Source organism: Miscanthus floridulus, chromosome 19 (genome assembly GCF_019320115.1).
Source record: "Miscanthus floridulus cultivar M001 chromosome 19, ASM1932011v1, whole genome shotgun sequence".
In the NCBI taxonomy this organism is placed as follows: domain Eukaryota; kingdom Viridiplantae; phylum Streptophyta; class Magnoliopsida; order Poales; family Poaceae; genus Miscanthus; species Miscanthus floridulus.
The window spans coordinates 98,046,917-98,068,541 of record NC_089598.1 but is presented as its reverse complement, the minus strand read 5'-3'; the positions used below and the strand labels follow the sequence as shown (position 1 = coordinate 98,068,541).

The 21,625-nt window shown below is 43.9% G+C and overlaps 1 protein-coding gene across 1 annotated transcript; it reads left to right on the top strand.

The window, feature by feature from the left end:
- The first annotated feature begins 12,083 nt into the window (after positions 1 to 12,083).
- On the top strand, positions 12,084 to 15,697 carry LOC136526453 (uncharacterized). The gene is made up of 4 exons (XM_066519117.1): positions 12,084 to 13,094; positions 13,353 to 14,118; positions 14,935 to 15,101; positions 15,686 to 15,697. The coding sequence occupies exons 1-4, from the start codon at positions 12,084 to 12,086 to the stop codon at positions 15,695 to 15,697; spliced, it is 1,956 nt and encodes a 651-aa protein (XP_066375214.1).
- The last annotated feature ends 5,928 nt before the right edge of the window (positions 15,698 to 21,625 follow it).

Here is a 21,625-nt window from a genome sequence, read left to right as displayed (position 1 = left end):
CTCGACGTTGGCGATCCGGCTTCAAATCAGACACGATTCGAACCCTGCAACCGTTACACCACCGCTCCGTTGGTTATCAACCAAGCACAACTTGAGTGACCTCGCCAAGAAGGCTTTTCCTGCAAGCGAATCGAAGAGCACAAGCAAGAAGGTAAAACACGCAATCTGAAATTGCAAATATGAATGACGCGAATATCAATAGAGGGTTCAAGAACTCGGTTCCAAAGGACTAATCGACACAGTGGAGGAGATCAAGAACGGGGGCCCTGGATCACTGTAAAAGGATTTGTCACCACAGTTACAATGAACGATTCAGTTTCTCGAGGGAAAACTAAACTCTAAACAAAACCCAATTGTGTAGCAGCGGCGGCGACTGTGTTTATAGTCTAAGACTCGACCTAGGGTTGGGGATGGCCAGGGGTTGGGCGCCCACAACTTGGGCTTAAGGCCCGACACGATACATGGCCAAGTTGGCCCAAATAGGTGACGCAGCACCTTGCCGTGGTCACACAGAATGATCCACGGACCTTCTGGAGCTGGGACCAGATCCAAAACGACGGCATCGTCGTCCCCTTTCCAACGCATCCAAGAATGGCCCGTTTCGATGTCGTATGAGAAAGTTATGACCGAAACAGTAACGACGTGTCTGCTGAATCCGAGGACGACGTGGCAGCTGAGTTGGAAACGAATTGCAACTTGGGGAAGACCATGGCGTCGGTGTGTCCAGCGTGGCGATGTCCTCATCACAATCAATCCGAAAGCATAAACTCAAATAATAATCTGGCTTATTATTATATCTACAAACCATAACCAAATAGTACACGACTACCTGTAATACAATGTTACTACTCCAAATTAAAGCTAAGGATTGCGTGATTTCATCACATCTATAATTAATTAATGAAGAATAAATGTCCCAATTCATGAATGGTAAGGCACTAACAAGCTGTCAAAGAAAGCCAGCTTGTACTGAACTGGCATAGCCGACTCCTCTAAAGGGCACGGGAGGAATGGAGCTTTGAACCAACCATGGCTATTACAGGTAGGTAGCTAGAAGCAGACGAGAGAGACTGCTATCGATTCTGGTAATTTCTTCACGAAATGCAAATGGACAGAGGAACAATAATGAAGATATAGATAGTAATTGGCAGGTTTATTGTTTGGATCCGACCAACAAAGAAGCACATATAGATGCTCGACAAAAGGTTTCCTTGCATCTCCCGGCTTGCTACTGCCTGAATGAATTCATTGGCCCGCGCCAAGATGCCAAGGTTCCTGTTCTCACTTCAAAAGGGTTTGAAACTATAGCAGCTATAATAAGAAAAAGAAACATTCGAGCGAACCCTCAACCGACTGGCTAGCAGCGCCGCGTTGCACCCTGGCGACCCAGGTTCGAGCCCCACAGGGTACGTTTCGCTAGGCAGAGGCAGGTCAAAGGCCAGCTCAGTATTCACGGGTGCCAGGGATTTTCTGGAGCTGTCATACTCCCTGCGGATCGAATTTTTTTTATAATAAGAAAAAACATCATTGTGGAGTTATACCAATATAATTGGAGTAGGGAGGGCATGAGCCACCACTGGTAGGATTGGAGGAGGTATGTGAGGAGCCGTCGTCGAGTATAGGGTGGTTAGGGTTTGGCGATTGAAAGAGAGAAGGGATAAGTTCATATACACATACGTAAAGTTTATGGTTAGACATAGACCATATATACTATTGGGCCTATTAGTTTACTCTTTTTTTCTTCTATTTTTTCCTCTCGTTAACCAAGGCAATGGCTAATAGCCGACTTAAAATGGCTTTGTTTCCAAGTTCATGAGCAGTACAACAATAACTATAAGTAGAATCGTATTACTCCCCGGGAGTAGCATTCTAGCTAGCGGCGATACTTCAGGATTAAGTAGAGGCATGCTATGTCATGGCGACATCACGCTTACTATCCGTAGCTAGCTAGCTCAACGTGTCCCAAAACCTCTCATGCTTAAACCATTTTTTAAATTATACAGTACAACGTAGACGCTCACAACATGCACGTATACGTATATGTTGACACCGTTTTTTGCACGTGTCAAAATAATCGGAGTGGACTAATCGGCAAGGGGAAAGTTATTGAATACTTTGATAGCCAATGAAAGCCAGTTTGTAAAAATGGTTGCCGATAGCTGGTGATGATCGATGGAAAGGTTGATTTGGACTCGGGCGTTGCCGATGAGGTTGGAGGAGTTATTGTCGATGCCGATGAAGGAAGACTTGAAGACTACTGCCGATGAAACAGGGAGTATGCCGATGAAGGAAGACTTGAAGACTACTGCCGATGAAGCAGGGAGTATGCCGATGGGAAGGAGGACAGTGAGATTTCCATCGTAATTGAGGCGGACAGGGAAATAGATAGGAGTTGATTTCCTTTTCTGTATTTGTTAGGTTATGATTCGTGTAAGAGTCACGTGTTTCCTTAGATATAGGATTGGTGTCCTAGTTGTGTTTGGTTGTGTCTCTTTAGATCAGGGTATAAATATGGAGTAAGGGGCAATGTAATAGACAATATCAATCAATATCAAAACCAACTTTTACTCCTATTTGCATCTACTTACTTTTCGGCGACTTCGTCAATTTGCATATTTTTTCTTTTTACGAGTTCTCATTGATTCGGCGAGCTGCATCGCTTCAGTGCGACCTTCGGCGATTCTCGAGTTCCGCGTGAGCACCTCTTGGCCGTGACTTCCGGGCGTATCGCTGTTGTCAGGACCAAAGTGTTCGTATCTTCATCCTTGTCGATTAGCAGGTCAAATCGACTGGCACGCTTTGGATATCGATTCGGGTATTAGCCCTTTGTGTTTGCAGATCACTTTTGCATCAACACATCTTTTGGCACGCCTGGTGGGACAAATCAATCAATATGTTCAATTCCGAGATCGATCCAGGGAACATTATCGCAGTATCAGAAGAAGATCTCAAGGAAGAACAGAGGCAGGCTATGGAAAAGGCTGTAGAAGAATACAAGCAGCTTTGTCTGAGATCGTTTAGCTTGAACAAGAGTGGACAAGTCATCCAGAAGCAAGATTTGCCGTTGCCTCGGCAGGTTACCTTTGACTCCAATCCTGGTAAACTTCAAGAGATGGTTAATTCTGCAGTAAATCATGCTTTGATTAATCATTCCAATGTGCTGTCCAATACTGTTCATAATGCTGTGGTTCGAACTCTCAAAGAAGGACAAGCGGCACCACATTACGTTGGGCCTGCCTATCATCAACCAGAGCCGGCATCTGTCAAAACTCCATCGGCTCCTTCGGCCGTTGTGGGTACAGAAGTTACTTCCCCTCCAATATTGGCAGGCTCACCTAATATTCAATCTACACCGATACAATCAGATCAGGTGTTACCAGGAGGGCGAGTTCAGCTTAATACAGATCTATCGGCATCAGCTATGTCAGGCCCTGTGTCTCAGAATAACCAGATTCCTACTAATTGGTGGGGATATGGCATGCCTCCAGAGTCATCTGCTTTCAATCCTAGATTACCTCAAGTATTGGATGCAGCAGGAAGAGCGCCTATATCATCGGCCGTTTCGCCGATGGCTCAAGTGCCTCAATATGCCGCAACTACTTCTGTACAACCAACTCTAGGAGGTTTCCAGATGCCTATGATTCAAACATTCAATTCAAGTCCATCGGCGAGCGTGCTGCCGATGCAGCAGAAAGCCCTGCTATGAGTCAAACTGGGGTCCAGTTCATGCCTCAAACCGGTTATAATTATCCAACAATATCAGCAAATTACCAGCCATCGGTAAGTTTTGTACCGATGAGTTCTAATAATGATTGGTCAGGACAGTTACCTGTTCAACATACAGTTCAGCGAAATCAGCAGGTTGCAGGGATTCAACAAGGTCATATGCAAGCTGGTTTCCAGAATCAAACATCGGCAGCCCAGCCGATGAATCCTTTCCAACAGGCTAATGGACCACAAGTAACGGCAAATATGCCGATTGCTGGAGATCGTGGGCTACAAAGATATGTAGAGGGATGTCAGCAGGCACCTCCTGTAGAAATTCAACCAGTTCGTCAGCAGGAGGCTGATGCTTTTTGGGCCGATAAGATAGCAGAAATTGTGAAGGATCAGTTTGGGATAAAGCCCAAGGTCAATACTTATTCTTATCGAACTCCATACCCTCCTGCATACGATTTAATTCCTCTCCCAAATCGGTACAAGGTACCGGATTTCACTAAATTCTCTGGGCAAGATGATACATCAACAATGGAACATGTCAATCGCTTCATTATTCAATGTGGAGAGGCAGCTAACAGAGATGAATTAAGAGTTCGTTTATTTTCATCATCTTTGTCTGGATCAGCATTTACATGGTTCATTTCATTACCACCAAATTCTATTATTACTTGGGTTGATCTAGAAAAACAGTTCCATAAGTATTTCTTTGCTGGAATCCATGAAAAGAAGCTTACCGATTTAGTAAAATTAAGACAGCGTAATGATGAATCGGTAGAGAGCTTTGTACAAATGTTGGCACAAATTTTGGCCTACCTAAATACATGTGAATATTTATGCCATGAGAGATAAAATAATAAATAATTCAGATGGTTATATGCCATATACAGAAATCATAAAATAAAACATAATTGAAAAGAATGAAATTAATATATCTAAAAGAGACGCATGACAAAGATGAAAGCCTATGCAAATATATACCCGTCGTATATATTTGTATACCATATATTGTTCATTCACAAAAGGAGGAGAGATGTATATTGTTTATCTACATTCCAAGGAAATAAAAACATATATATAGAAGCAAATGCGTTTGGACACGCACACACGTTGGGTTAATTAAATTATGGCCATGAGCGTACGTGTGTATATACGATACGTATCTGTACACAATTGACAAGCTAGCTAGCCAGCACATATACGTAACACACGTACGTGCATGCGGCCCAGCCCACACAAGAAGATGTCGACTGTACGTTCTCCATAATTACTTTGATTAAAGAATAAATAAACGGCCCAAAAAACCAGTTGTCAGGCAAGGGGTTCAAGAGTTCACAGTTGCGCGCCTTACACGTTCAAACAGGGCTGCGTCTGGTCGACACCGCTCGCGCACGACTGCACGATCTTCGCTCCCGTTGATTCAAACTTTGGCGCCGGCACCGGTTAATCAAAGGAAAGAGCGCCAAAACACCACGGAACTGCTCTTGCTTTAGGCCTATAAATACATGGCCAGTAGTAGAGAGAAGCCCGGCTCCATCTGCATATCGCCTCCAGGCTGCCCCCGCTCCATCTGCATATCGCCTCCAGGCTGCCTCGCTGCATCACTCAACACATAGTGCCGTCAGGCTGCGCTAACCGCCCGCCGGAAGTTCACCGTTGTGCTGCTGCCCTCCGGCGTCGTCGAAGCACACATCAGCGGCCCCTTCGCAAGAAGCTGCTACGTCCGTCCGTCGGCCCCTCGCAAGAAGCCGCTGCGTCGTCCGTCCGCCGGCATCCCGAAGAAGGTGAGCGGCGTTTCATGGCGTTCTGCTGATCCTCTTCCACGTCTTCATCTTCACGGCTCCACGGCGGCGTCCGGCAACAACTTCATCAACACCATGATCAAGACCTCGTGCGCAACCTTGCTCTCTTGAGCAAGTTGCCATGAGATGATCCAAGGCCCCAAGCCAGATTTGTTATGCAAACTGGATAGGGAAGAGCCTTGTTCTCGTGAACAAGAGCTATCGTCTCCAAGATCAAGACCTCAGATGCGGCTTGGCTCCATCGGGCAAGTTGCTATGAGATGTCTCAAGACCCCATGCCGGATTTGTCGTGCAAACCGGACAGGGAAGAGCATTGTTCTCTAGAACAAGAGCTAAAACCTCAAACATGCAAAGATCTTCATCTTCTGCAGTCAATCTGTGCATGGGTTCAAATCAACAGGAACCTTTGCTCGGAAAGACACAGAGATAGATGCAAACTCCATGCAAAGCGCTGCCCATATGCAGTATATGTGTATATGCAGTCCTCTAGACAGTTGTCTTCTTTGCATTGCATAAGTAGCTAACCAGCGTCTACATGTACATGTGATGTATATTAGAACAGCCATACTTTGTGAACTAACTAGCTTGCATGTGCCTGGAGTGCGTCATCGATTGACTAGCCAGCATATATATATATGTGCACATATACCTATATATCGATCCAGCCATGCATTGCATATTTAGTCCATACATCTGCACGCCGCTAGCAAGTCTCGGCATCAAACCATAGCGCAAGCCACATGAACAGAAAAGTGCCAAGCTGATTCATATACCTGATAAATTTGTAAAGATAAAATAAATTAAAATCAAATGATCGTCATCCTAATAGTCGCCGTACTATCCAAAGTTAATAAATGAATTAATATCCCCTTATGTGCTTAGGTGGTCTTCATCCTTGAACCTAGATCCTGCTGTGTCACAAAAATGAATCAAATAAAATTAGTCCTTCCATGCCAAATCCCATGCGTCCATGCCACGTCCATCACCCAGATGCTAATTAACTGGCTGCGGCGTTCTGGCTAAAATAAATAATATTTGTCATAGTTTCCCGAAACCAGTCATACATGCCAAGCATAGACTCTCTATAAATACCGTGCACCATATGGGCACGTCAAATATTGCATCTCAGTTAGACAACATTCATATATGATTGTGCCTAATTAGCTGATAAATCAAAAACCAAACCAAATCAAATTTAAATAAATGAGATTGCACGTGCTGATCCACGGTCAAACACCATGCTATTAGTACGCACGCTGACCTTGATGAAATAATATATATAATTACATAGACCCTGGCCGAGGCCGGTGACGCAACCTCGGCCATAGTAAAATAAACGTCGTCCTAGCTTAAGCCCAAATGAAATATCGCACCATATATATGATGAGTGCATCGTATATGTCAAAATATGTTAATCCATGGTCTCGCACGGGACTATATCAAATTTAGTCTCTAAGATAAATCACGTCCATGTATACGTGATATAATAATGAACCAAGTAAATTAATGTCCCTCCGTCGACATTAGCATATGTCAAAATGCATGCAAGGCATCTATGTCCAATCAACTAAGCAGAAATCATATGCCGGGTTAGTAATTAAGACCTAGCCTTATGTCATGGTCCAAATAAATAACATGATATACACTCAAAATACGCATGAGTTAAATACATGCGTACTCAACTAAAAGACCCAAACAAGCTATCCGCCACTCATATATTAAAAAAAGTGAAGTAGCTCATCGAGAAATTCATATTCATCCATCGGCAACTACAAGACTGAAGAATTTGTTTTCTTTTGTAGTTTGTAATAGGAAGCCATATGATGTAATCTTTATTCATCATGTAATCATGTTGGAACTCTTAATCAGGGGTTTTCTCTTCGGAGATGTAATTAACATAATTTTTATGAAAATATAAGAATTATGGAAGTATGGACTCGCATTACCTGTTCTTTTATATTTGTCCCGTCTAAATTCACCAAAATTAAATTTGTCTCTGCTGACGTGGAGGCGGGTCGTTAGCCGCCCGTTTTCCCGCCATCAGATTCTGGCACGCCTGGTGGGACCTACTTCTCACCTCATCTTTGAGTTCCATCATGTTTGCATCATATGGCTTTGACCTAAAATGTCAAATGAAGTTTTATGCATAGATATTTGCATTCAAGAAGACTCATATATGGTTTTCTTATATATGAAGGTATGGCTGGACGTGTGCAAGAGTTCGTCACCATCCGCATTGGCTCCCTTTGGGTCGATGTGCCCATGGGTCCTGCTGTCTCCAACAACGCAAGTTCGCTCGACACCACAGCTGCCTCTCCAGCTGTGGTTGCTCAAGACCAAGAAGTTGACTCCAAGCCCGAGGAGGGCTTCACTCCTGTAACGTCCAAAGATGCTAAGCGACGGGCAAGGAGAGTTGCTGCCAAGGCAAGGATGGCCTCTAATGAACGTGCCACCAACTGGCGCAAGGCCGCACCTGTCAACAAGGCTGCACCTACCAATGTTGTGGCTGCTAGCTCATCCAAACCCTCAAGCTCCAAGGTGGCGCGGAGCTTCCGCCCCGCCACACTTGGGGAGTGGCCTGTCTGCACCAAGAGGGCGTCGCCTGCCAAGTCGACTTCACTGATGGCATCCTCCTCATCAACTGCAAAAGCAAAAGGGGGAATGACAACACCAACGCCACCAACTATTAACAAGTTGGGGGCTTGTCCACCCAAGCTTGCTCCAGGCATACTGGGGGCAGCTCCAACAAAGATCGCACCTACCACAAATATTCCACCTCCAAGTAGGGGGATAGTGCTGCGGGATTCTCCTCAAAACCCACAGCCTAGCAACAAGGAAAAGGCTTCTATTAGCAAAGGAAAGGCCGGGGTAATAAAAAATAATTTGTCATCCAATCTTGACAACAACCCCTCTCACTCCATGGACCAAGAAAAGATGTTCATGGTTGGTGGTAATGAAATCCTGGTCACGGTCACATCCTCAACCACAACGGTGGAGCACTTCCTGCGAGATGTCCGTAGTAAGGAGTCTAAGGCCCTCATAGTTGGCTTAGATACCGAGTGGTTTGAGTGGGACCGCAAGAAAATAGCCCTTATTCAGATATGTGTTGGCAAGAAGTGTCTTCTTTTCAAGGTCGGCCACGCCGGCATCATCCCCGATGATCTCAAAAGTTTCCTTGCGGACGAAAACCATGTTTTCGTTGGCGTTGCAATCGCTAATGACCTGGATCGGCTACGGGAAGGTCACCAAGTTGAACTTTCTAACAAGATAGAGCTGCAAGCCATGGTGCCATTTATAATACCAGGCAAGCATTGGGACAATGTGCCAAGCCTTGCGACTCTCGCACAAGTGTTGTTGGGCGTGTCTGTGGAAGGAAAGGGTACTGCACTCCGTTATAAAGAGTGGGACAATGAGCTTCTGACAGACGACCAAATCAAATATGCATCCACCGATGTTGTCGTGCCATACATGATCGGAGAGATGTTGCAGAATGAGTATGGTTGTAATCTTCATTTCGTGCAGTCTCCTAACCCTAGCTCTGACTCTTCGGGTGACATTGAAGACATAGAAGATCAACACGTACAGTTGTGTTTTATCGAGAATCAACAGACAAAAAGAATCCACACTTGCCCAGCTTGCCCAGCTTGCCCAGGTGTTGCAAAGCGAAAGAACTGGATGTGGAATGAAGCCTTTTCTCATGCTATGAGTCAAGCTTTCTCTGAAAAGGAAGGTACCGAAGAAAAGCAAAAACTCCATAAGCAGTTGCTACGCAACCATGGTTTCCATGCTAGTACAAGTGATGACGATAGAAGCAATCCTAAAGATAGGGTGGAAATAATGATGGTAGAGTCTACATCATCATCCGAGAGTGACTCATCGACCAAGAGCCGACTCCGGGCCGAGGCCCCGGAATTCATTCCCACCATGGTCTGCAATCCCAGCTATGATCAGCCAAAGCATGAGCTTCGGTGGCAGGGGATTCACCTCTCCCTTAATGATATAAAGAGAGGATATGTGGATCCTGCTGCAACACTCTCTGATCCCATATCATCAGAGGTGGCGCTATCACGACCTTCTGCACAAGCTTCTGTGTCCCCAAAGCGACACCGCCAAGAGCAACACAACATCCTTAAATCATGGGATGACTTCTCCAATGAACTTGACTCAATGACCGATGCACAAAGGGCTCACGTTTGTGATTCACTCCTAGCCCAACAAAAAAGGGAGTATCACAGGATCCGAAATGCTGCAAGGCAAGCTTTCCAAGCGTCCATAGAAAGAACTATATGCCAAGATTTAAGGAAATTGTTACCTGGAGTATCTGCATCCTCGGATAATATTGAGGGTGAGATCATGCGTCGTGCTGAGACTCTAGCCAAATCACCTGAGTACCAAGAGTTCATAAAGAAGGACTCACGGCGAAAGAAATATGCAAAGCAAGCTGCAAATGTACGTGCAAAGCGTGCTAGCTTAAAAGAAAGAGAGCTAGCAATCCCGACAAACTCTACCTCTAGCAGGGTGCAAGGGGAAACATCTTCAACACCCACTGGCGACACCCAAAATGAGATCAGGATAATCGCTCCGAGATTGAGGAGTGCGACAACAACGCCTTATCAACCCCCTCATAAAAGGGTTGTGAGTAATCGTTTCGAGGTATTTTCGTCTATGCCGGTGGGTGTTGAGGAAGAGGATTGCAACACAAGCGATGCTTCTTCAGCTTCAACCCACTTTAAAAGGAAGAAGCCTCGCAACCAAATTCCATTGGGTCATCGTCCGGTGACTCGAAGCCAAACAAGTTCTGGTAATTTACAAAATCATGCGATCTATGTAGGGTCTTATAATCCCCTATTTAATGATCATTCTAATATTGAAAATGAATTATTGGATACTGCAGGCTCAACTGATCCAAACCCACCAAACGGGGAAGATCCACAAGCCCCAAGTGATATCGGTTCACACTCTTCGCATAATGAGAGTGAGCCTAGCGAGGCTGAACAAGTCCTTGCCACCAATGATGGACAATCCGTGCAAGAGCAAATGAATCAAATGATGGCTGCATTGCAGCAAAAAGAAGAAGAGTTGGCCGCACTCCGCGAGCAGGTGACCAACGCCAGAAATAATACAAATGGGGCCAATGCATCGACCAGTCAGAATGATCCTCCTCCTCATCCTTCGGCAAATCAGGATGGTCCTCATCGCCACCCTCAACCTGAAATTACCCTTGAAAGCATACAAAGGATGATTTCCGAGGGCGTGAAAGCGCAATATATGCAAACTCATTACTCCATGCGCCCTGGGTATGTCAAGCCCTATCCGCCGGAAGTAGATATGATACCATTTCCAAGCAATTATCGCCAGCCGCAATTCAGCAAGTTCAATGGGACTGGGTCACCACATGAACATGTGGCTCATTTCCTCGCCGCGTGCCAAGATACAGCGCATAATGGAGCTCTCCTCCTACGTCAGTTTGTGCAAACATTATCAGGTCCAGCTTTCACATGGTATAGCAAGTTGGCACCAGGCTCAGTCCGCACATGGGAACAAATGCAGGACGCCTTCTTAGAGCGCTTTTATAGCACTCAAAGGATGGTGGGAATAACTGAGCTCACTCAAACTATGCAAAGGCCAAATGAGAAGGCTGCGGACTTCATAAATAGATGGAGGAATTTAAGCCTCCACTGCCCACAGCCAATCACCGAACCCGAAGCGGTTCGTATGTGTATGAACAACTTGAGTCCAGACATGGCCATTCACCTGCAAGGTGTGAGGCCAATAACTTTTGAAGAGTTGTCTTCAAAGGCTACAGACATAGAAAATTATATGCATCACCTGTCTCGTCCGCCAAGGACATTCAATAAAGCACCGTTGGACAAAAGTAACCCACGAGATAAGCCCACCTCCTCCAAGCCAAAACAAGTGCAAGCTATGGAGGCAACAATGGCACCCCGAAAGTTCCAACCTGGGGGTACGTCCACAAGAATGCCAAACAAAGAAGGTGCACCCGCTCCTAGGAGACCAACTCTTAGTGAGCGACAAAATCAGAAATATTCCTTCCCTGTTGAAGAAGTGGATGATCTGTTCATGGGATTGAGGGAATTAGGACTCATTGAGCTCCCTAAACCAAAGAGGCCCGAGGAAGCTTCTAAATTTGATGATCCTAATTTCTACCACTACCATCGCATCCTAGGCCATACACTGAAAGATTGCTTTGTGGTCAAGAACTTAATACAAAAGCTCATAGATGAAGGCACCTTAGATGCTGATCAACAGAAAGACATGACGAAAGGGAAGAAAACGGCAACGTCAAATGTCGCCACCTTTCAAAATGATTTGGTGAGTCGTGCAGCTCCAAAAATAGGGCCAAGTTATGATCAATATATGATATCAAAACCTGAACATGTTAATGTGTCTTTCTCAGGATATCCAAAACAGCAAGCTGAGTGCCAGCATGAAGGCAAGACTTTCCTTCGATGGATCCACTCCCCAAAAGGAGGACCATCAAGTTCCCAAAGATCCGGAGAGCGTCGACAGCAACTCTCAAGGCGATTTGCTCTACGACGAATGATGGAAAAGGGCGAAGGCCCGCGCTTCTACCAAAATATTAAGAAGCGCGAGGCCGACCCCCTCGAAAAGTACGATGCCTTCCCCATCGGAATGTTTGAGGATGATGATGACGAGTCTCTTCACTTCCCTGAAGAAGAGACATTAGAAGTTGATGAAGTTCAGCTTAGATCAGGCCGTCAACTGCCTAGACCATCTCCTCAACAAAGAAATCCCCCAAATGTAACTCCGAGTGATGTAACTGACCATGTTCCCAATGTGTCGGTCAAATATGATGTAATCTCGCACTTGAAGAAAATACCAGCAATGTTGTCTGTGTATGATGCTTTGTGTCTCTCTTCTGATTTACGAAAAGCATTTATTACCGCACTTTCATTTCCTGAAGATTATAGGGTTGAGGTTTCACAAGCAGAAGTAAAATTAGCTCGAGCTCAAAGTATTACCTTCAGTGATGAGGATCTGTTATTAGGGAATACAAAACATAACAGGCCCCTTTTCATGCTTGGTGAAATTGACGATCTTCCTATTAATCGTATAATGATTGATGGTGGTTCAGCCATAAACTTGTTGCCCATGCGCACTCTCAAAAAGATTGGATATTCCAAAGGAGATTTATGTCACTCGAATGTTGTCATCCATGGCTTCAATCAATCAGGCCAAGAAGCATTGGGTACCATATGTCTAGTTTTAAAGTTTGAAAGTTTCACGACATATGTAAAGTTTTATGTGATTGATGCAGCAACCTCATATAATGCTCTCATTGGACGCCCATGGCTACATGAAAATAAAGTTATTCCATCTACTCTCCATCAATGCATCAAGTACAAAGATCCTTCAGGAGATATAATAAGGATTTTTGCGGATAAGAAGCCATTTACCACGGCGGAAACCTTCTATGCTGACGCAAAGTTCTATTTTGAGCATGTTGATAAAGTCTCAAAGCCGAAACCAACATTACCATTAGAGGAAAATATCCCCAAGATAGAAGTTGGCGAGACTACATCAAGCAAAAAGGTATATCGGTATATACCAAATAACCAAAGGAAGAAAGGCGATCCTATATTTCGCATCATAAATAAAAAGCCCTCTCAAAATAGAGGTACTTCATTTCCAACTCCCTTACCTCCTTTGGTGCAATATAACATTAAACAAGCCCAAAGTGAAAGAGACGTTAAAATAAAGGGGTCTACACAAATTACTTTGTTAAATAAAGATGATCAAACATTACCTATCTCTTTATATGACGACAAAATTCTTTACATTATGCAACAGATGGGATATGATATATCTACTGGCCCGTCTTTATGTGATGGCCGGGGGCAGCTCGCACCTTTCGAAAAGTTGTTGTCTCAGGCTCAACTCAATGCTCTACATCAAGATGAAGTGTTGAAAGAAGAGAAATATGGTTTAGGCTATGAAGTTAATATGACTTCCACTGAACCTCTCGATGCTACTGAAGCCTCTCCACAAATGGAAGACGGAAATCAACCAACTACTGATGAGTTGGAAGAAATTAATATTGGCACGGACGATGATCCCCGTCCAATCTTCATTAGCAAACGTTTATCCAAAGAAAGTAAGAAAGAATACCATAAATTTCTTTCTGCAAATAAAGATATATTTGCTTGGTCTTATGAAGAAATGCCAGGTTTAGATCCAATGGTGGCTGAACATAAATTGGCCGTCCGGAAGGATGTCACTCCGGTGAAGCAAGGACAAAGAAGATATCGTCCTGAACTTCTCCCGCAAATAGAAGCTGAGGTCGATAAACTCATTGCTGCCGGGTTTATTCGAGAAGTAAAATACCCGAAATGGGTGTCTAGTATTGTACCCGTTAAAAAGAAAAATGGGAAGATACGTGTGTGTGTTGATTTTAGAGATTTAAACAAAGCATGTCCAAAAGATGAGTTTCCAATTCCGATCTCTGAAATCCTTATTGACGCCACTATGGGGTATGAAATATTCTCCTTCATGGATGGCTTTTCTGGCTACAATCAAATAAAAATGTCGCCAGAAGATGAAGAGTTAACAGCATTTCGTACACCTAAAGGCATATTCTGTTATAAAGTCATGCCCTTTGGATTGAAAAATGCGGGTGCCACGTATCAACGGGCGATGGCCATTATTTTAGATGGCTTATTGTATGAAATCGTTGAGTGCTATATAGACGATATTGTGGTAAAGTCTAAGCGCGAGAAAGATCACTTAAAACACTTGGAAGAAGTGTTTACACGCCTTAGAAAGCACAAATTGAAAATGAATCCTATGAAGTGTGCCTTCGGGGTGTCCTCAGGGAAATTCCTGGGTTTCGTGGTCACTAAACATGGCGTTGAGATCGACCCTACTAAAATAAAGACAATTGTCGACATGCCTCGACCAACAAACTTGCACGAATTAAAGAGCCTCCAAGGCCATTTAGCGTATATTAGGAGATTCATCTCAAATTTATCCGGGAGGTGCAAGCCTTTCTCTCGGCTCATGAAGAAAGGAGTCCCGTTCCAATGGGATCAAGCATGTCAAAATGCTTTTGATGATATAAAGAAATATTTAACGAACCCTCCTGTGTTGTGCGCGCCAATTAAAGGGCGGCCACTAATCCTCTATACAGCAGCTATGCCAACTTCATTAGGCGCTTTATTAGCACAAACCAATGATGAAGGGAAAGAGGTCTCACTATATTACTTAAGCCGCACCCTGCTGGGGGCAGAGTGCAACTATCCGGATATAGAAAAAATATGCCTAGCACTTGTATTTGCAGCTCAAAAACTCCGTCATTACATGTTAGAACACACCGTGCATCTCGTATCGAGAGCTGATCCACTCCGACATATTTTAAGTAAAATGACATTATCAGGTAGATTGGCCAAGTGGGCGATGATCCTTTCACAATTTGATATTGTATTTGTGCCACAAAAAGCCGTTAAAGGTCAAGCTTTGGCTAATTTTCTAGCTGCACATCCTATACCTGACGACTTTCCCATCGACGATGATCTACCAGATGAGGAAGCCTTCACCACTACGGTATCTAATCCTACGTGGCAAATGTATTTTGATGGCGCTTGCCGAAAGTCGGGAGCAGGTGCAGGAGTTGTATTTGTCACACCTGATGAGGCGATATTCCCATATTCTTTCACACTCACTTCGGCGGTCTCAAATAATGCTGCTGAATATGAGGCGCTAATTATTGGGCTTGAGATAGCTCACAATATGGGCTTAAACACACTCTCTATATATGGAGACTCCCAATTAATAGTCAATCAATTGTTGGGAACATATACAGTAAAGAAAGAAGGGCTTGTACCTTATTTTAAGAAAGCAAAAGAACTAATGACTAGGTTTGCTGATTTGAAAATTCAGCATGTCGTAAGAAGCCAAAATGAGAAAGCCGATGCATTGGCAAGCTTAGCTGCCAGCATGTCAATAAATCCATGTCAAACTATGGACGTTCATGTGGAGGAGCGAAGAGTTCTTCCCGTACTTGCTGAGGAAGAGAATATATTATCTACTTCGGCCATGACTATAGATACGTGTGAAATCGAGATGGGTGATTGGAGAACACCTTTTCTGGATTATTTGCTCCATGGATATTTGCCCTTGGATTCTAGTCAAAGGTCTAGGATCCGAAAGAGGTCAATTAACTATACGTGTATAAATGATACACTCTATCGACGCTCTTGCGATGGCATTTTGCTACGTTGCCTTGCCGGTGGTGAAATAATTGAAGCTTTGAAAGAAGTTCACTCTGGAGTATGCGGCGCGCACCAATCTGGACCAAAGCTCCATTACCAATTAAAACATTTGGGTTATTATTGGCCTACAATGTTTGTTGATTCTATGGAATTCGCAAAGAAATACCATGAATGTCAAATACATGGTAATTTTATACACCAACCCCATGAACCGTTACATCCAACCAACATGTCTTGGCCCTTTGAAATGTGGGGAATGGATGTAGTCGGGCCAATAAATCCCCCATCCTCTAAGGGGCACAGGTTTATCCTTGCCGCGACCGACTACTTCTCTAAGTGGGCGGAAGCCATAGCACTAAAAGAGGTTAAAGCAGAAAATGTGGAAAATTTTATAAGGACGAACCTTATATATCGGTTTGGGGTTCCAGCTCGAATCATATCCGATAATGGAACAAATTTTAAGAATCGGCAAATAGAGAAAATGTGTGCCAAATTCAAAATTAAGCACCATTTCTCTACTGGCTATAACCCATCTGCTAACGGTCAAGCGGAAGCATTCAATAAAGTGCTATGCAAATTGCTTAAAAAGGTTGTCTCGCAAAACAAGAGACATTGGCATGAAAAATTGCTTGAAACTTTGTGGGCGTATAGAACCACGACCCGGACGCCAACGAAAATGACGCCTTACTCGCTTGTATATGGAGGAGAGGCGGTCTTACCGTTGGAGGTGCAAATCGCCTCCTTACGCGTTGCTATCCGAGAAGAACTCAATGAGGATGAACCGGCGAAATTACGCCTAAAAGAACTAGATAATCTCGAAGAAAAACGGCTTCAAGCGTTGCAAAATTTGGAGGCATACCAAGCTAGAATGTCTCGAGCGTTCGATAAATGTGTAAAAAGGAGGTCGTTCAAAGAAGGGGATTTGGTTCTCGCAGTTATTCGGCCTATGAACATCACACATAAGATGCAAAGTAAATTCGAGCCTAAATGGGAAGGCCCATATATTGTAAAAGACGTCTACTCTAGTGGCGCTTACAGAATCATATCTCCGGACGGGGAATATTGCCCACCGCCGGTAAATGGAAAATTCTTAAAGCGTTACTACGCGTAAAAACCTCCATTGCTTCATGAGGCTAAACTGAAGTCAAAAAAAAAAAAAAAAAAGAAATCAATCATATGCTCCATTACTGCATGAGCGTAAACTGCAGCGCCAAAGACTATATAATGTCCCGCATTAGCCTGACCTGCGAGAAGTAAACATACATGGCCATTGCGTCATAATAAACTAGCTAAAGTGCTAGTAATCAATAAAGTTTATTGTATAAACACCACACAAACTTCAGTGCATAGAGGTGCAGGATATTAACGCACTGATCATATACAATAAAAAAGAAAGGAACAGACAAACAGGTTTCTCAAATGCATTGGAAATAAATAAAGATCCCAATGCATATCTGAATTAACAAATAGTTCAAAAGATACCAACTAATGATTTTAGAACCAAATTAAATATGACGACGCAACGTCCAGCAAATGAAAGCGAATAAATGTTCAGAACTAATTTATTCAGAGTCTGATTCGAGACTTAATAAAGCTGATGAAACTGGATCCATCAGTCGGCTGTAGGGAGTAAACGGACCAAATCACCGAGCAGCTTCTCGGCCTCCTGAGCAGGAACCATTGTCTTCGCCTCAAGGTTTTTCCTAGCCCTTGTGCTGGCCTTTGCAGTGGCGTCACATAATGCCTGCTCCTGTTGCTTCACCGCTGAATCCAGAGCAGATCGAGTCTCAAGAAGTTGTCTCTCTTTTTCATTTAATTCTTGCAAGGCACGGTTGAGTTCATCTTTCTTCTTTTCAACCGATACTATTTCCTGGACTGCGACCTGAAGGGCATGTTCCCTAGCTGAAAGCTCCTTTTTGGCTTCATCAACAGCTTGGTCTACTTGCCCTGAGCTGCTTGCTGCAAATTCGGAATGAGCTTTCTGCAGTTGTTCAGAAAGATCAATCAGCTTGTCCAACATGGCCTTGATCTCAGAAATGCTAGTAAAGTTCACAGGAAGTTTAGCTGAGGTGTTTTGCAGGGCGGCACGACGCTCAGACTCTCTCAATGAAGTGACACTCAATCCATCAAGGACCTTTTTCACCACCTTGCGGGCAGCTGTCAGGAACACTTCCTCAATCTCTGAAACGTCCATGCTTTGCGTCCCCTGAAATTGCGCTTGGCTTGCGGAAGGACGATCAGGCGGCTGCTCCAATCCTAAACAAAAACCGAATGACATATGAATATAAAAAAAAATGAACAAAATATAATAGTTATTAAAAAACATTCATGAATATAGAAACATCAAGTGAATCAATGCTAGAAAAGACTCCCCGAATCATGTTGCAGAGACTTTTATAAAAAAAAGAAGAAAAGAAAAGTCCCCACCAGGTTTCGTGGTAACGATAGATGGAAGAGGCTGAAAATTACCTCCCCTTCTCATTATGCCAAAACCTGCAGCAGTTGCATTGTCATCGTTTTCATCTTCTAGATAATCATCATCACTGGGAGACTGATTATGACCAGCAATGTTGGGGGCATGATCAAGAGGGACCTCTCCAATGTCTGGATTAAAATCCTCATTCATATTAACAAAGGCTTCTGGAGCAATAATATCAAGGGATGGCTGCCCTTGGTTCTCTCCGATGATGGCAGCTCCAATGACTGGGTTGGAATCTCCATCCTCATTATCGAAATCAAGCTTCCGTTTGGCTCGAGGCTCGGCACTGGCATCAGGAACGATAGGGTTGGGAGATGGTTGCCCTTGGTTACCGCCCGGCGGCAAGACAGCTTGATTTTCTATCGCCGCCTGATTGTTCACTTGGTTCTCTTGAGCTGGTGGACCTTCAACTAAAATAGGCATACAGGAAGAGCCAGCAGCAGGATCGACATAGGAACTGCGTCTTGGCTGCAGAGATGAATGTACAGATTATTAAAAATAAATGATGACTCGTGAAGAAAGAATGAAATGAGATATTAAATTTGCTGATATTTTATTTAAAAAAAAAAGGGGGAAACGCATATACCTGAAATGGTCGGATGGAAGGAAGAGTCCCCGAACGCAGAAAGTCGCATAGTGCTTTTTTCCACGGACCAGTGAATTCCTCTACTTTTGATTTGATGAACTCAGCATGCTGAGCACGGCGTTGCTCAGGTACCTCATGCACCACAAACAAATCATGGTGCGAAAGCCGACGACTGACAATAACATTGTCAACTGCTCTCTTCTTCCTGTCTTGATATGGTACCTTACCCACAGCAATACCATGGCTCAGGGCATCCAAAATGGAGTTAAAGGGCTCTGAAAATTTCTTGTACCACTTGAGCCAATGCACTGTGCACTGGCCAGTAATGGAGTCATCCGGAAGAAGAGGCAAGTTATCTTGCACAGGACGAAGAATGTGCCTCCAATAAGCATGGGCGATTCCAAAATCTTCTACGGTATATAAACTTGCTAGTGGAAGGAATGGGATCACTTGGTCAAGTCTGAATTGACGAGCCACGCGATCCGGGTGGTATGGCTCTGCAATGCATAGTCCAGCCCGCCTCCAAGGAAGCATACCACGACGGAGAGATAGATAAAATGTGTTGCGGATCCATGCTGGTGGGGGTGCCCTTGCTCGATCTGAGAATTTTGGCTTGTAGGGAGACCAAAGAATGTTGGCATCTTTACATAAAAAATCAAATGCCCCTACAGAATTAAAATGTGTGGGAATTCTGAACATGATGTTCGCCATCATCGGCTTCTTTAAGGCATGGTTATAGGCTGGAACGTGTGCACCCCGCATTCTATCACCAAAGATATTTTTGAAATAGGCCCCCATCCAGCCTATGATATAATGAACAGACCAACTCCTATTCAGATAAGAGGGACCAACTGGGTTTGTGCTGATCAGTCTCAGTGAATAGTACAATGAGCATAGTGCTGGCTGTGCTAGAGCATAGCGACGACCCATAGCCATCCAAGAGGCCATCACAAACACCCCTGGCCGAATCAGAGATCCTCCTCCAACGACAACAAAACTACAAAGCCAAAGTGCCAAGAAAGCTGCTTTGCAGGTAAGCGAAGCATCAGCATCGTCAGAATTAGGGGGTCCTCTTGGTGTATTATGAAAATGATCACACCATTCTTGAAATGAAACTTCTCCTCCAACTTGCAATTTATCCCATACCCTGAGAAGCTGAGACAGACATTTGGGATAACATAGGAGAGAAGGGTCTTGCTCATGCCGAGAAGGAACAAATTCTTCATAAAACTCTCCATCTAGAGGTAAACCCGCAAGCCGAAGCATATCTAAGAGAGTTATTGTACGCTCACCATCAGCGAATATAAAGGTGTTTGTTTCTGGATTCCACCTCTCTAAAAAAGACCTGAATAATGAAAGCGAGATGGAATAACGGCCCAAGGAACAATATATGGCCCCATAGATATAATCAGTACCTTCCCCATCTCCTTTGAGATTTGTACAGTGATGGTTTAGGACTGCAGTACCCCATTCCACATACCCTGAAGGAGTTAAAACATACTCCATGCTATGGTATTCCCATCCAAAACCCTGAGATATCATGCGATTACCCAAGGTGTATGCTTGCACAGATTGAGGCGAGGGTGCATGGGGATAAAAACAATGGCCACGGAAAGTTGACACCCTTCTCCACCCACGAGCACTACCGTCCCTCTCGCCTTTCTTTAATTCAGTTTCTATAATCACGGGGTTGGCCTCATCACCAGATGCTGGGATATATGTGTGAAATTGAGCCACGCAAGAAAGCGGCAGCCTCTCAAATGAACCAGGAGATGGCTCATTCGTCTCCATCTACAACAAAATGCCGATGACACAAGGCATCATACACAGAAACCATCACCATTTCTTTTACCTTTTACGGGGGTAAAACCAAAAAAAAATGATTGCCGACAGAATTGCGAAAATGTTCCTACCACATATAAAGGTAGATAAATTGGCAACACTAGGGCTCCAAAATACAAGCCGTACGTAAGAAAATAAATGGATATATATATGCAATGAACAGGTTCCGAGGAATTTGTCCACGTCTGTCAGATTGTTAGAAAAAAAGGGACTAGCCTATGACTGATAAATCAAATAAATTCAACTCAAGCCATCTAGGAATACAAACACAAGCGTGTGCTCAAAGCATGATTAAATAAATCAAGTACGACGACGGCCGGATGGAGATTAGAAGAATTATACCTTTCGTCGCCGCCGGAAGTAACGGCAAGGAGAAGTCGGTACACCAGACTTGGAATATCTTACTTGAACGAGCCTCGATGAACTGAAGCAAATCCGAGGAAACTTCAATAATGTTAGGTAGGAACGATGGAAAGATGAGAGAGGAGCTCAATGAAAGGATATATCACCGTGGACTAGGAGAGATTGAAAGAGCAGATATTCGGAGAGTCCTGCGCCGCCAAGCTTCTCGAGTTAAAAGCAAACGTGACTAACCAAGTCCTATTATTTAGCCACGAGCCTTCCCACCTCCCGGCATACTCGGGAGTTCAGGTTTCAGGAGCATTTTTTTCAATATAAAAAAAGGGGGGACAAAATGAAAATGATGAATGAATATATATCCTTCATATATCCGGCACGTACGTAGGATACGGAAGTCCGTTCAAGTGCTATACGACAAATATATTTCCCATATAAAACAAAACAGAGGAATACATAATGAAATATAAAATAGCTCAATTTTCGAGCTCCGGATCCGTAAGCATATATTTTCGCATCCGGACCTCGAGGGGGCATCTGTTGGCACAAATTTTGGCCTACCTAAATACATGTGAATATTTATGCCATGAGA